This window comes from Polypterus senegalus, chromosome 15 (genome assembly GCF_016835505.1).
Source record: "Polypterus senegalus isolate Bchr_013 chromosome 15, ASM1683550v1, whole genome shotgun sequence".
NCBI classification, from domain to species: domain Eukaryota; kingdom Metazoa; phylum Chordata; class Cladistia; order Polypteriformes; family Polypteridae; genus Polypterus; species Polypterus senegalus.
In genome coordinates this window covers 97,211,411-97,226,385 of record NC_053168.1, presented here as the reverse complement: position 1 = coordinate 97,226,385, position 14,975 = coordinate 97,211,411, and the positions used below count along the sequence as shown (strand labels likewise).

The 14,975-nt window shown below is 38.6% G+C and overlaps 1 protein-coding gene across 2 annotated transcripts in view; it reads left to right on the top strand.

Annotated features, from left to right (window-relative positions):
* The window catches only part of mlh1 (mutL homolog 1, colon cancer, nonpolyposis type 2 (E. coli)), a 110,981-nt gene extending 96,763 nt beyond the window's left edge, over positions 1–14,218 (top strand). For both annotated transcript variants that reach the window (XM_039736442.1, XM_039736441.1), the window contains 6 exons: positions 11,407–11,515; positions 11,612–11,675; positions 13,250–13,414; positions 13,578–13,670; positions 13,784–13,891; positions 13,969–14,218. In XM_039736442.1, the coding sequence (XP_039592376.1) occupies positions 11,407–11,515; positions 11,612–11,675; positions 13,250–13,414; positions 13,578–13,670; positions 13,784–13,891; positions 13,969–14,136 (707 nt within the window). In that variant the 3' untranslated portion in view covers positions 14,137–14,218. The remainder of the gene's footprint in view (positions 1–11,406; positions 11,516–11,611; positions 11,676–13,249; positions 13,415–13,577; positions 13,671–13,783; positions 13,892–13,968) is intronic.
* Positions 14,219–14,975: the final 757 nt, after the last annotated feature.

Here is a 14,975-nt window from a genome sequence, read left to right as displayed (position 1 = left end):
AATTTATACTATCAAGTAGGTTTTTAAACTTTTGTCATATAAACATATAAAGTTGTGCCTTTCTATCCAACTTTCAGTTATATGTACATCATTCATTAGTTTATTGAGTGGGTATATATGTGTTTTAGAGTGCAGACCTTGGGCTTTATGTATAAATGGTGCATGTGTACAAAATGTATATGCCCATTTCCATGCTGAAATCGAGATGTATCAAAACTAAACTTGGCTAAAAGCTTCGCACATTTTCATAGAAGCCTCAGACCACACATACATACGTCTCGATGCATGCTCAATAATCCAGGTAAGGAAATTCTAGAAAGTTGATGTAGTTCATCTGGGCATAGTTCCTTTCCAGGGACATACGTTACATCACTCATCCAAGTGATTTCCTCAGTCTCAGTCTTTTATTATACTTTTTATACCTCTGAATATGTACTTTTAGTGTTTTGCACGAGACTGAGAAAGTCCCTTGGATGAGTGATATAGCGTATCTCCCTGGAAAAGAACTATGCCCAGATGAACTGAATCAACAAATGTGTTTTTTCACGGAAATTTGAATCTATTGTTGAAACGTATGAAGGTGGCATGCGTATCTGGGACATGGCTGCTGCATACCATATGCCGAGAACGACGGTATCTACGATTGTGAAAAACAAAGACATTATTAAAAAGTAAAGTGAGGTTAAATTTTCATTTATTTCATCTAATTGCTTTTGTATTTATGTATTTAGTATTAAGCAGTGTTTAAATTTTATACAACCCCATCAATGTATAATATGCCAATAGAAATAGGATTTTTTTCATGGGAACGGATTAATCATTTTTCCATCATTGCTTATGGGAAAAATTTGTTTGATATACGTCCTGTTTGGTATATGTCCAAAGCCATAGAACGGATTAAGGACGTATACCGAGGTACCACTGTATTTTTATTATACTTTGTACACCTCTGAATATGTACTTTTAGTGTTTTGCACATTTGACATTAGAAAGAGATTTGATAAAAATGTAATATTTCAAGCCAACCAATGCAACTTATTATATGTTTTTTTGATAAATAATGTAACACTCAGGAGATTAACCCTGATATAACTGTTCTTTTGATTTTAATCATATATGCTGCAAATATTTCATAACAGTATCCTCCTCTTACTGTCTTTCCTAAAAGTAGTTGGCCCTCTTACCATAAGTAACACCTTGTATTTTGTCTTCAGTCCACCAAGGCACCTCTAAACCCTATGTGTACACATTTTTCAGACTCTCTAACCTGAATCACTCTGTCATATTTTATATGTGTGGACCTCTTATAGTATCCATGACAGAGCAGTTACAGACAAGTATGACTGTAGTCTTAAGTGTGCGGTATTAAGCAATAAAGATCTTATACAGTGCAATAATACTTTAAATAGGAACAATTAAATGGTCTGATCTTGGCTGGTAATTTTCTGTCTTTGGTTGCGCTCACTCTCTTTTGCTGCATCTAATCTTTGCACTTAGTTCTCCATGTTAATTCTTTTTAAAATATATTTCCATTATGATAATACGTACAATGCGTCAATTGGTAATGGTTACAAAAGATTTACATTAGTGTTTCCATTTATGTATTTGCCACCTGGTTGTTTTATTGACAGAGAGTGATGCACAGAGCTGAAGTTCATCAAGTAAACAAGCTGTATACCTCTGTTACCATGCTGCTTATTGTGCCTTTTATGTCTTTTTGGCTGTCATTAGTTTTGGATTCTAGTGGCACAAACAGGATCATAGTCCATTGGCTTGACCTTATCATATCACCACAACCATGCCAGAGCCATTTTAAATAATAATAACGTCAAAGCCTTAAAAAACTTTATATTTTAGAAATTGTTCATGTTGATTCTAAACTTAACTGGAAACCAAGGTAGAAGCTTAAGAACAGGAGTTACTTTTTATGCCATGTATTGCCATGTCTCTCAGGTCAGCAGAGAGAATAGCCCCAACTTGCAACAGCTGGACATCTAAGGCAACTGATTCCTATGTGACAATCACAAGTCATTACAATAAAAGCGACAGGGGGCCTGTAGCAGATGTGTTGCAGGCAAGCATTCTTCATGCCAGTAACACCAGGAGCAATCTCTCTGCCTATACTAGTATGCAGAGCTGCTGAGATGTTGGCTTTTATTCCAAAAGGCTTTGTAGCATCTCCAATGCACCATTTCTTTGTGTGACCACATTAGGCACACGTTTTTGTGTTGGCCAGTGTAATAGACATTGCTTCTCTTTTAGCATGTGACTATTGTATCTGTAGTGTTTCGGTGGAAAATATTTGCAGTGCACCTCACCCAGCTTAGTAAGTGGGCAATTGTTGGAATTTTCAGAGGAGCCTATGATCCCAAAGTGAATGTGTGCACAACGCATCCAATGTGAAGTATCTCCATAAGCTGTACCACATACGTTATATTAGCGGAGTTATCAGTCACAGTGGCTATTTGTATTTTTATGTTCCATTCATCCAGTGCTGCAGTCAACAAGCCTCAGTACTACACTGTGTGCACAATTATTAGGCAAGTGAGTATTTTGACCATATCATCATTTTTAATGCGTATATTCCAACTCCAAGCTGTATTAACTTGAATGCTTATTGGATTTAAGCACGTCAGGTGATGTGTATTTGTGGAATGAGGGAGGGTGTGGCCTAAGGAGATCAACACCCTATATCAAGGTGTGCAGAATTATTAGGCAGCTAGTTTTCCTCAGGCAAAATGGGCCAAAAAAGAGATTTAACTGACTCTGAAAAGTCAAAAATTGTAAAAAGTCTTTCAGAGGGATGCAGCACTTTTGGAATTGCTAAGATATTGGTGTGTGATCACAGAACCATCAAACATTTTGTTGCAAATAGTCAACAGGGTCGGAAGAAACGTGTTGAGAACAAAAGACGCAAATTAGCTGCCAAAGATTTGAGAAGAATCAAACGTGAAGCTACCAGGAACCCATTATCCTCCAGTACTTTCATATTCCAGAGCTGCAACCTACCTGGAGTGCCCAGAAGTACAAGGTGTTCAGTGCTCAAAGACATGGCCAAGGTAAGGAGGGCTGAAACCCAACCACCACTGAACAAGAAACATAAGTTGAAACGTCAAAACTGGGCCAAGAAATATCTGAAGACAGATTTTTTTCAAAGGTTTTATGGACCGATGAGATGAGAGTGACTCTTGATGGACCAGATGGATGGACCTGTGGATCAGTAATGGCACAGAGCTCCACTCCAACGTGGAGGTGGGGTACTGGTATGAGCTGGTATTTTTAAAGATGAGCTAGTTGGACCTTTTTGCATTGAAGATGAACTCAAAATCAACTCCCAAACCTACTGCCAGTTTTTCGAAGACACTTTCTTCAAACAGTGATACAGGAAAAGACCATGATTTTTATGCAGGCCAATGCTCCATCACTTGTATCGAAGTTCTCCACTGCGTGGCCAGCCAGTAAAGGCCTTAAAGATGAAGGAATAATGACATGACCCCCCTTCCTCATCTGACCTAAACCCTATCGAGAACTTGTGGGCACTTCTTAAACGCTAGATTTACGGGGGAGAAAAACAATACACCTCTCTGAAGAGTGTCTGGGAGGCTGTAGTCACTGCTCCACAAAAAGCTGATCGTCAACAGATCAAGAAACTGACAGACAGAATGGAAAGTCTTATGACTGTTATTGGAAAGAAGGGTGGCTATATTGGTCATTCATTGATTGATTTATTTTTTTTGAAATGTCAGAAATGTTTATTTGTAAATTTTGAGGTGTTTGTTTATTATTCTCAATATAACAGATGAAAATAAACAAGTGAGATGGGAAAAGTTTAATTTTTCCTTTAGTTGCATAATAAATCTGCACACTAATAGTTGCCTAATAATTGTGCGCACATATGTATTCCCCTGATGATGTTCACACTCACATTTCCGCTAGAAACATTCAGGTTTCAGGTTTATTAACATTTTGGATTGACTGATAGCACTGTGTTTGTTCCATATTAAAATTAATCCTCAAAAATACAACTTGCCTAATAATTCTGCACTCCCTGTAGAAACGCTGCCTTTTTTTGTCTGAGGCGGAAGTGTAAGGACACATGTTCGAGACTAATCAATTGAACAGTTACTTGTGAGCAACTGTATGAGTAACTTATAGAAAGACACAAATTTTCCCACTGTATCTTTAATTTTGACTAATTCAATATTTGTATAAAATGTCCAATGGGGAATGAATGTGAAAAATAGGTTACTGAATAATATTTACTATTTAAAAAGCAATACTTAATTCTTTTTAATAATATTATTTGCTAGATGATAGTACAGGCGGTCCCTGGGTTACATGCGAGATAGGGACTGTAGGTTTGTACTTAAGTTGAATTTGTATGTAAGTCGGAACAGATACAGTATTTGAATAAATGCTATTGTTGACCGACTGTAACCAAGTGCTCTGATAACGAATGATGGAGTTTCACCTCTCTCTAAACCTTGTTATTATTTCTACTTTATTTTCCATGGTGATGGTTTTCTCTTCTTTACTGTATCCCCAGTACTTGCAACAGATTTGTGTTTCAGAGACATTGTTGAAAGGTGAAGACAAAAGTTTAAGATGAGCTCTTCCGCATAGCACTGTACACGCTATCACAGCAGGAAGGCACTCCTCGACAGCATGTCTGGTGTACTGACGAGAGACAACTTCATGCTATGTATGTAACAGTACAAGCAGGCTTGCTATTGAGACTGAATGGGGGCAGCGAGGGGAGGTTCACCACCCGCCCACCACACAGTCACCTCCACTTGCATACAGTATGCTGCCTGCAGCATCAGCCCACCAAGAGCAAACAATGTGTGGCCAATGGTGGGTAGTGAATCGCCCAACACCACCCCCATTCAACAGGCAGCCATTCGAGGCACACTGCCACTGCCCCATTCACCCTCAATGGCCTCCATTCAGCCACAACCGGGTCACCACTTGCAGCATCACCAGCTGCCCACCGATAACGAACGAGGCAGCCGTTCGAGGGGCACTGCAAGTCTGTGTGGTAGGCAGGCAGTGAAACGCCCCCCTCTGCCCCATCCAGCCTCCGTCCAGTCAGGAGCAGTAGCTGCAGCGGCGTGGTGGGCAAGCAGCGAACCGCCTCCCTCTACCCCATCAGGTATCCGTCCTGCCCATGACCGATTGCTGTGCACCCAGCCACCCACTGAGAATGAATGGGGTGCGGCCCCCACTGCCCCATTCATCAACCGTAGCGGCCCGAGGGACGCTACATGGCGTGAGCAGCGAAAGCGCCCCCTCCAGCCACCGCTTGCAGCATCCCAAGGCCGGAGATGACGGAGTGGCAGTTACTGAGGAGCCTGCATCGCATTCCCCAGACAGATGAAGGAGCAGCTGCAGCCCCATTCATAAATCGTATGTCAGATGTCCGTAACTTGGGGACTACTGGTATTGTATTAAAAAGCCCCGAATAATATGTATGGACTCTGATCTGGTGATGGATATGTTTGCTAAATAATGGTGAATTTTGAATAAGTGCATTGCTGTGAAAAAATTTTTTTTTAAATTTTTAAAAAGAGCATTTGTATTTTGTTCCACATCTTGAAAATACTGATGTTAACGCTTTATACTAAGCAAGTATTGATTCTTAAATGTCGTTCCATGCTTATGCATATGTTGTGAAGGCACTATGTAAACACACATCAAATTAAGTTTGTCACATTGTATTAATGTTTTCAATGCATGGTTAAGTAATTCCTAAAAAAGAGAACACTTCAAATATATCAGTGCATGCTAATTAAATTAAGATAAAATCAATATTGAATCAGAACTTTGTGAATTGGAACAAATCGGAACATCACTGCCAATATCCAGCCCTATTGTTCATACTTTCTTGTTCTTGTAATAATTTTTGCAGCAGCATTTTGAATTAACTGAAAGCTGTACCAAGAATGATTTGAACAGCCAGTGAACACCACATTGCAGTGGTTCATCCAAGTAGAAAGAGATATTATATACAGAGATATTAAATAATGTATGTATCTTACATTTTTAGAAAAAGCCTTCATTTTCCAACATTTTTAAGATGGAATAAAACACATTTTGTGGATAGTTATTATATTATTAGTATCCTTTTTAGTTTTTTTGGAACATACATGTCACATTACAACAAGTAAAATACAATTAAGAATGAATTCAGTAAAACATTCCAATCATTCATTTTTAAAATAAACTTGTATCAAGTCATAGTGAAGACTCAACATCCTTTCCATTTCCAGTTCAGAAGGCATCTTATGAGGTACTACTTTATGTATATTGAAACATCACAAGTGTTTCAGGTTGACATGTTACCAGCAACTTTAGTTTAGAACAGCATTAATAAATTCTTGGCAAACATTCCTCATAAAGAAGATTAGGTTTTATTTTTGCCAAGAGTTAGACAGCATTAGACATCACTTTCTAATGTAAGATGCGTTGTGATTCATCTAGTTGAGTAACTGAGTAATGCAGCACACAGTCACTGTTGTATAGGAAACACTATAATGTATTTTTAATTGCATAATCCAGTTCCATTTGGTGGTGTCCTAAATAATGGCCATTAAAGAATCTGCAGTAATTATAAAATAAACTTGTTTTCCCTGAGTAGTCTGAATGTGGAGAATGTTCCCAATATATAATTGAAGTCAGAAATTGACATACACTTAGGGTGAATTCTTTAAAACTCACTTTATATCCCATCCACAGATTTCATACTAACAAACTATAAATCAGGCATATCGCTTAAGACATCTAAGTTGTGCAGGGCAAACGTAATTTTTTTCCAGTAATGTTCACAGACAGATTGTTTCACTTTTTATTGACTATATCACAATTTCAGTGGATCACAGGTTTGCATGCACTTTGTTAACTGTGCCTTTAAAAAGCTTGGAAAATTCCAGAAGACGATGTCAAGCCTTTAGGAAATTAGAGAATTACCTTCTGAAAACCAATTAGCCCAAATGGAGTCAACATGTGGATGTATGTTAAGGCCTATCATCAAACTCACTGCCTCTTTTCTTGACATAATGGGAAAATCAAAAGAAACCAGCCAGGACCTCAGAAAAAATATTTTGGACCTACACAAATCTGTTTCCTCCTTGGGAACAATTTCCTAATTCCTGAATGTTCCATGTTCATCTGTACAAACAATAATACACAAGTATAAATGCCATGGGACCACACAGCCGTCATCCCGTTAAGGAAGGAGACACTTTCTGTCCCATAGACAATAGTGTACTTTGGCACGAATAGTGCAAATCAGTCCCAGAACAAAAGCAAAGTACTTTGTGAAGATACTGGAGGAAACAGATAGACAGGTATCCATGTCCACAGTAGAACTGCAGACTGAAATTTGCAATGGTACATGGGGACAAAAATCTTACTTTCTGGAAAAATATCCTGTGGTCTGATGAATCGTAGATCAAACTGTTTGGCCATTATATTTGGAGGAAAAAGTGAGAACCTTGCAAGCCAAACAGCACCATCTCAACTGTCAAGCTTAGAGGTGGGAGCATCATATTGGGGGTGAGGGTACTTTGCTGTAGAAGGGACAGGTGCACTTCATAAAATAGTTAGCATCATGAGGAAGTAAAATTATGTACATATACTGCAGCAACATCTCAAGAGCTCAGAAAAGAAGTTGAAGTTCAGTTGCAAATGGGTCTTGGAAATGACAGTGAGCCCATGCATACCTCCAAAGTTGTGGCAAAATGGCTTAAGAACAACAAGGTCAAAGTATTGGAGTGGCCATCACAAAACCCTGACCTCAGTCTGATTGAAAATTTGTGGGAAGAACTGAAAAGGCATGTGTGAGCAAGGAGGCCTGTGAACCTGCCCCAGTTACACCAGTTCTGTCTGGAGGAATGGGCCAAAATTCCTGCAACTTATAGTAAGAGACTTGTGGTTGACTACCCAAACATTTGACTAAAGTTGAACAATTTAAAGGCAGTGCTAACAAATATTAACAAAGTATGTAAACTTGTGAACCACTGGAATTGTGATATAGTCAATAAAAAGTGAACTACTCTGTCTGAACATTGTTGAGAAAAAAATACTTTTGCCCTGCACAAAGTAGATGTCTTAAATGACATGCCAAATTTATAGTTTGTTAGTATAAAATCTGTGAAGGGGTTATTAAGAGAGTTTTGAAGAATTCTCCCTAAGTGTATGTAAACTTCTGACTTCAACTATACATAATCTAGCAAGGCTGGCACTTGATGGCATTGTTGGCAGTTTGGAACCATTTCCCTGACAGATTTTAGAGAATTTAAGTTGAGATAATTATACATCTCTCTATTATAAAAAAAAAAATCTTGGAAGGAGACGATACGTGATTTTCTCGGAAACACTTTAACTTCCCTAGAGACAAGTTAGTGAGACAAAAGGACAGCTGCTTTACAGGCTTATAAATGATCAACGCGCAGCGTGACAAGCAGAACCACGTGCGTGCGTTCAGCCCCCACCTCACCCCTCTCAACGTGAGTGGCAGAATACGAAGGGGCTGGCTCATAACGCGGCCCGGTTTTTGGGGGGGTGGGGGGTTGGATGAGTGAAGCAAGCAGGGGGCAAAGGCTCATACCGCAGCCCAGTTGGGGGGGTGGGGGTGGGTAAGCAAAGCCCCCTATTAGTATACAGTTTGAAGGTAAATTGCACCATGGTTTGCGTAAGTTAAACAAGAATGTATTTTTAAATGGCAGAATTCTATTCCTTATTTGAGATTGTAACTAAGAGGTTCCTTTCCGATCAATGCCTTAAATCGTAAGAGGTATACTCCTTTACATAAGTTGACAGAGTCTGGAAATTTTACCTGTCTGACACTTCATTGTTGCTGGCTGGCAGGCATAGTTTCCAGTATAGATATTGAACTTGTTTTATACAAGTGCAATCTCAAGACTTAAATTAATATGTAGCCTGCAAATTGCTTCAGGGATGGCTGACCATGTGCTCTGACCTCCCAAGGTCATGTGAAAAGGCAATTTTCCCTTGGGGATTAATAAAGGTTATTAAGATCAAAAGTTAAAATTATGATAAATATACATATTCACACACAAATATAAACCTGTCACCATGGATGTGGTACTCGGTGCCACTACTCTACTGTTAGGGTGAACTCCTGCGTATGGGAAAAGTCATCCCTGATAAAAGAGCATTGGAATTATCGAATGGAAACATTCCCTCATCAGACTGGATGGCCAAGCACAGACTCCACTATAAAATGCCCAGAAGAGAGGATAGGCAGCTACTAGGCAGAGTTCTCTAAGATTGTAACTGTGCCTAACTTTGTTTTTGACTTTCTTTTTTATAATTTTAATACAATTTTTAATTTCCTTCTTTGTCTATCGACCATAGTTCATCAGTTAACTAAAGGACAGATATTGTTGGTTTCGATTTGTGTTTCAGTTTCTACCTTTTTTCTGTGTTTTAACAAATCTGTATTTTTATGTGAACTCTGTATTTAGTAATTAATATAATATAAACTTGTGTTTAGCTTAAAATTATTAACGGCACCCTGTGCCTACATCTAGTGAAGAGCATTATACAAAAAATAGTTATATTGTATTTTGCAATAAGTGATAGCAGGCAAGGTGTCCTGGTTAACAGTGGAGGCAGATCACTATAACATACACAGATCATCAGTACTACAGTAGTTCAGTCAGTAGGAAGCACACAAAAAGAGCATTTGTGCAAAATAAACATTTGCAACAAAGTAAAAGCAGATCCTTAATTATAAGCAGGTATTAAGCATTCTTAAATGACAATTCATACATTTAAAAATTGTTGTTCCCCTGTCCCTCAAAAGCAAGAGAAAATCTTAATCATGGTTCTCAATTTAATTACATACCTTACATTGTTGATTACCACACATTTACAGCAGTGTTAGTCCAGCTTTTTGTCAGCTGTACTGCATTTCAAATAGGAATGCTGAGTGACTTCCTGATTGGTTTTGTTCAGAAGAGCTTGAAAATGACCTTAATATCAAAAAAGTAGCACAGATATTTTAGATTGGCTGTCCTATATCTATTTATTAGTTGTTGGTTTTATTGTATAACAAATATATAGACCATACAAAGTTATATGTTAAAAAGCTGTTGGATATAGTGAATTGCTGAACATCATACAGGGAGTAAGTCCTATAGGTTTTACTGATAACCTAATGGAATATGGAGCAATCAATCACATCTCTAAACTATAACTGTTCTGTTTGTAAATGTTTTTGTTGGTTAACACAATGATCACTTTTAAACTTTCAGTATCATGCATTTCATGATGAAGATACTGCTTGACAGTTAAAAAAAAAAGTAACAGTCATCATAGTCTAACACCAATTGGGTTAGATAAGCTTCAGGAAGCATAAGTGATTGTGTACCAACCTCACCTGCTTGGGTGAAAATGAAATTGACAACAAGTACACTGGGGAGGCAACAGCAAGACAACCACCAAAAAGGGAATGGTTTTGCAGACAGACAATTAAGTTGCTCTCTACTTATCCTTAATGACTGATTCTTCAAGTTTTGGATCTTGTTATTTCTTGTCACTTCTGGTACAATGAGGCATTCCTTGGAACCAGTTCAGTTTGCACAGGTAGTCCAGCTCCTGCAGGATGGCACATCCATGCATGCCATCCAGAAATGACCTCCAGGTCGCTACAGGTGAGCATGTTTCTGACCAAACTGTCAGAAACAGACACCATGAGGGTGACAGAGTGCCTGCTGGTGCAGTGGGCCCTGGGTTCTGCTGGTGCAGGACAGTGCCCAGCCTCATGTGGCCAGTGTGTGTAGGCAGTTCCAGGATTTCGAAAGCATTAATGCCAGCATGTTCCCTACACCAGAATCCAATTGAGAACCTCTGAGACACTGATGCATCCAACACTGCCAGGTAACACCACAGACTTTCCAGGAACTCACTGAAGCCCTGATCCAGGTCTGAGAGGACATCCCCCAGGACACCATCTGCCATGTCATCAGGAGTATGCCCAGGTGTTGTTGGGAGTGCTTACAGGCACATGGAAGCCATACACACTACTGAGTCATATTATGAATTGCCGTGATGAAAATCATGCAAGTTCGATCAGCCTCCGATTTAAATTTTTGGCTTTGATTTTCGGAGTGATGTTGAATCCTGCCCTCAGTGGATTTGTAAGTTTGGTTTCCATTGATCTTTGTTAACATTTTGTTCTCAAGGAGTTACACAATATTACTCAGTACAGATTTTACACTTGAATATTTTGTTCTCGAGATCCAATGTGAGATTTAAGTGTTCCCTTAATTATTTGAGCAGTGTATCTCGTTGTACTCATAATTCTAACTTTTTCTTGTACAAGCATTCTAACGAGGTGCTATTTTTATTCAATGCTTTTATGTTTTGCTGTTCTTCTAGGTCTTCAAGAGATGTTACAAAACCACTCTTTTGTAGGCTGTGTCAATCCGCAGTGGGCATTAATACAGCATCAAACGAAGCTCTACCTCGTCAATACCAGCAAACTTAGGTAATAATAATCTTTAGATGGAATGGGGAGCTGAAGGAGCTGACTTTCAAATGTTTTTGCTTGCCATTGTTAGTAACATCTATGTCTTTCTTTCAGTCAAGAGTTGTTTTTTCAAATTCTCATATACGACTTTGGCAATTTTGGAGTCTTAAAGCTGTCCGTAAGTACTTCTCTCATTCTCATGACTTTGGTTTAGAGTAATTAATATCAGTATCCTGTCTAACTAAAAATGAGTCTTACATGGAACCAGCTCTGATCTTACTCTCTGTACACTCATTGCATTCACAGCTCAGTTTGTTCTGCTGAGGCAGGGAAACACAAATACAGAATCTGAGACTACAATACAAATGACGTGCAGTAATGTACATCTTTAAGCAGCCTTCTATTGGCATCCACCTACAACACAGTCAGTTCTTCTAAATAAGAGCTTGCTGCCTCTCCCAAATCAGGACATTGTAACACATTTATAAAGCATGTAATGCCCATGTATTCCTTCGGAGCTCTAAGATGGTCATTCCATTTTATGTCTTGTTGTAATCTGTAGACAAATGTGCAGGAGACTTCACTTATATAAGGCTCCTTTCCTTGTGGTTTTGGGTTTCCATACCTACATCATAATGGCAGTGGTTTATCTGTTAGACTACTGCTTTTTACTCGGAGACATTTAAGACTTTTGGCATTAAGTTCTCAAAAAGCATTAATTAAAAGTCCTATTTGCTGATGTTTTTCTACCATTAAAGTGAAATCTGTGGTCAGCAATAAATCAGTAGTTGCTGCAACTTTGCATACATATTATTGAACCTATCCCCAAAAAAGATGTTTAAGGAAAAGTTCTGGTCCCAGGGTGACACTGAGATCTGTGGCTTATTCAGTTTGTGATCATATTGTAATATGGTCTGTCACAGAGTGCAACAATGTGTGTACAGCAGGCAAAACCAGATTTACTCACATGTATATGCAAGATTCTGTCTCATTTTCTCCAGTTCTGTTTTGGCAGGCATTTTTAGGATTCACACTCACAATGATGATATCGCTATACTTTGAAATTCAAGAATTCAGTCCATTGGAAGAAAAACCCATGATAGAGCACTCAAAGTATCAGTTTACTGCACTTCTATAAGGCAATGTTATGTATGTACTGTTGAGTTTGGTCCTTACTCAGTCATTTTCTAAACCACTTAGTCCTGAACAAAGTTGTGGATGTCTGCTGGAGACTATTCCAGTTGGTTTTGTATGTTGTTTTTATGAGATGTTGCATTAGTTTAAGTGTATAACTTCCTAATAATCACTCTGAGGAATGTAGAGAAAACCTATTATCCATTTCATACCTGACTGGTCCCAAAATGTGGCATATAGAGAATAACTATATAAATTATGAAGATGAGCCAAGAAACACCTCAGTCATGAAAGTTGGGTCACCAGTGTATATTCCCTCAACATTCTGTAGTCTTAAAACAAGAAAATGTTGTCTAGTCAAGGTAATGAAAAATTGTAAAGATGTCAAGTTTCCATATCTGTTTATATTGCTCCTCTTCTCTTTCCTGGCTAGAAAAGTGGTCCTTAAAACCATCGCAGTGGAGTTGCCTTTTTAAACAGCTAGGTTCCTAAATCTTAATTGATATATTTAATTTTTCTATAGTGGAACCCACATAGAGTTGTAAGAGGTCCTTGATTTTTCTCCTGATATTATTTTTGAATGTGTTCATATTTCATGTTTACCTGATCTTTGTACAGACACCAGCCCCATTGTATGAGCTCGCCATGCTAGCACTGGAGAGTGCTGAAAGTGGTTGGACTGAGGAGGATGGTCCTAAGGAAGGCCTTGCTGAATATATTGTGGCTTTTCTAAAGAAAAAGTCTGAAATGCTGCAGGATTATTTTTCCATGGAGATTGACGAGGTATGTGTTCGAGGAAATGGAAACCTGTAAGTAGACCTATAAGATCTCAGTTTTCACTTCCTTCACTGGGACTTAATGATGCTTTTTAGTCCCAAGATATTTCTCAAAGGGGAAATCAGGAGCTTGGCTAAGTAGTACTAAATATTCAGTGTCTTTGTCATAGGAAGGAAACCTCACAGGAATCCCACTCCTACTGGATAACTTCATTCCAGCTCTGGAAGGACTTCCTCTTTTCATTCTTCGCTTGGCGACAGAGGTACAGTAGCTCCACTTTGAAGGGCAAGTGACCCTCCTCATATGTCTAAGAATGGGTTGCTCCATCAGGATTATGTATGCAGCTGCCAGTTGCTAATGCTCAGTCTTTTTTAGGTGAACTGGGATGATGAAAAAGAATGCTTTGAATCTTTCAGTCGAGAATGCAGCATGTTTTACTCCATCAGGAAGCAGTTCATTCTGGAAGACACATCCTTCACTCAGGTTTGGTTTCATCATTCTTGTATCCAGGACTGGTTATAGTAGGTTATGTAAAATATATTTGTTTCCTCCCCTTACAGACAGAAGCCTTTGGAATGAGTGAGAAACCTTGGAGGTGGACAGTAGAGCATGTTGTGTTTAAGGCCTTCAGATCATTTTTGGCTCCTCCCAAGAAATTTGCAGAGGATGGGAGCATCCTGCAGATTGCAAACCTACCTGACCTTTACAAAGTATTTGAGCGATGCTGAGTTCTTATCTGTTTAATTAGTAGACACTGTTTGTCTTGAGAATATTTATAAAAATAAATGGAACATGATTTTATATTTCAAACTTTCTTTGATATTTGTAATCAAACACCTTATTTTCTCTATTTGTACAGGGAGGGTGTGTAGTATTATGAAGTATCATGTCTTTTGATTTTGTTTTTTCCCCGCTTTTTAGTAAAGTAGCCAGACTTAAACAAAATGTAATGTCATTTATATACTGGTAATATTTATTTGCTTAATTTGCAAACCAAAGTATTGATGAATGGGGTAGCTCTGGATGTGTACAAATGTGGGTTACAGTTGTAAAATTGATTTAAACAGAAAGCCATCTAATTTATTTTTATATCTCATATAAATTAGTCATATGTACTGTTCAGACCCTAAGACTAACTAAAGTGTGGGCTTGAGTGATGCAAGTGAATCCTTACATGAATTTCTGTGTTCTGAACCAAGGCCACTGTTGATTTGACTCTGGGGCGGAGTGGTGGCTCTGAGGCTAAGGATCTATGCTGGTATCCAGAAGGTTCCTGGTTCAAATCCCCGTCACTGCCAAAAGAGATCCTACTCTGCTGGGCCGTTGAGCAAGACCCTTAACCTGTAATTGCTCCAGGGGCGCTGTACAATGGCTGACACTGCGCTCTGACCCCCAAGGGGTATGAGTATATTGTTTAAGCCGAAATAAAGAACAAAAAAAAAAAAATTCTCTCATTCAGGAATTTCATGGAATTTAGACCTCGTTCAGTTCTAGATGCAACCACCCAACAAAAAAGTGTGGATACACCCCAGCAAAGAGCATGCACTGACTTTGTAAACAATTCAAC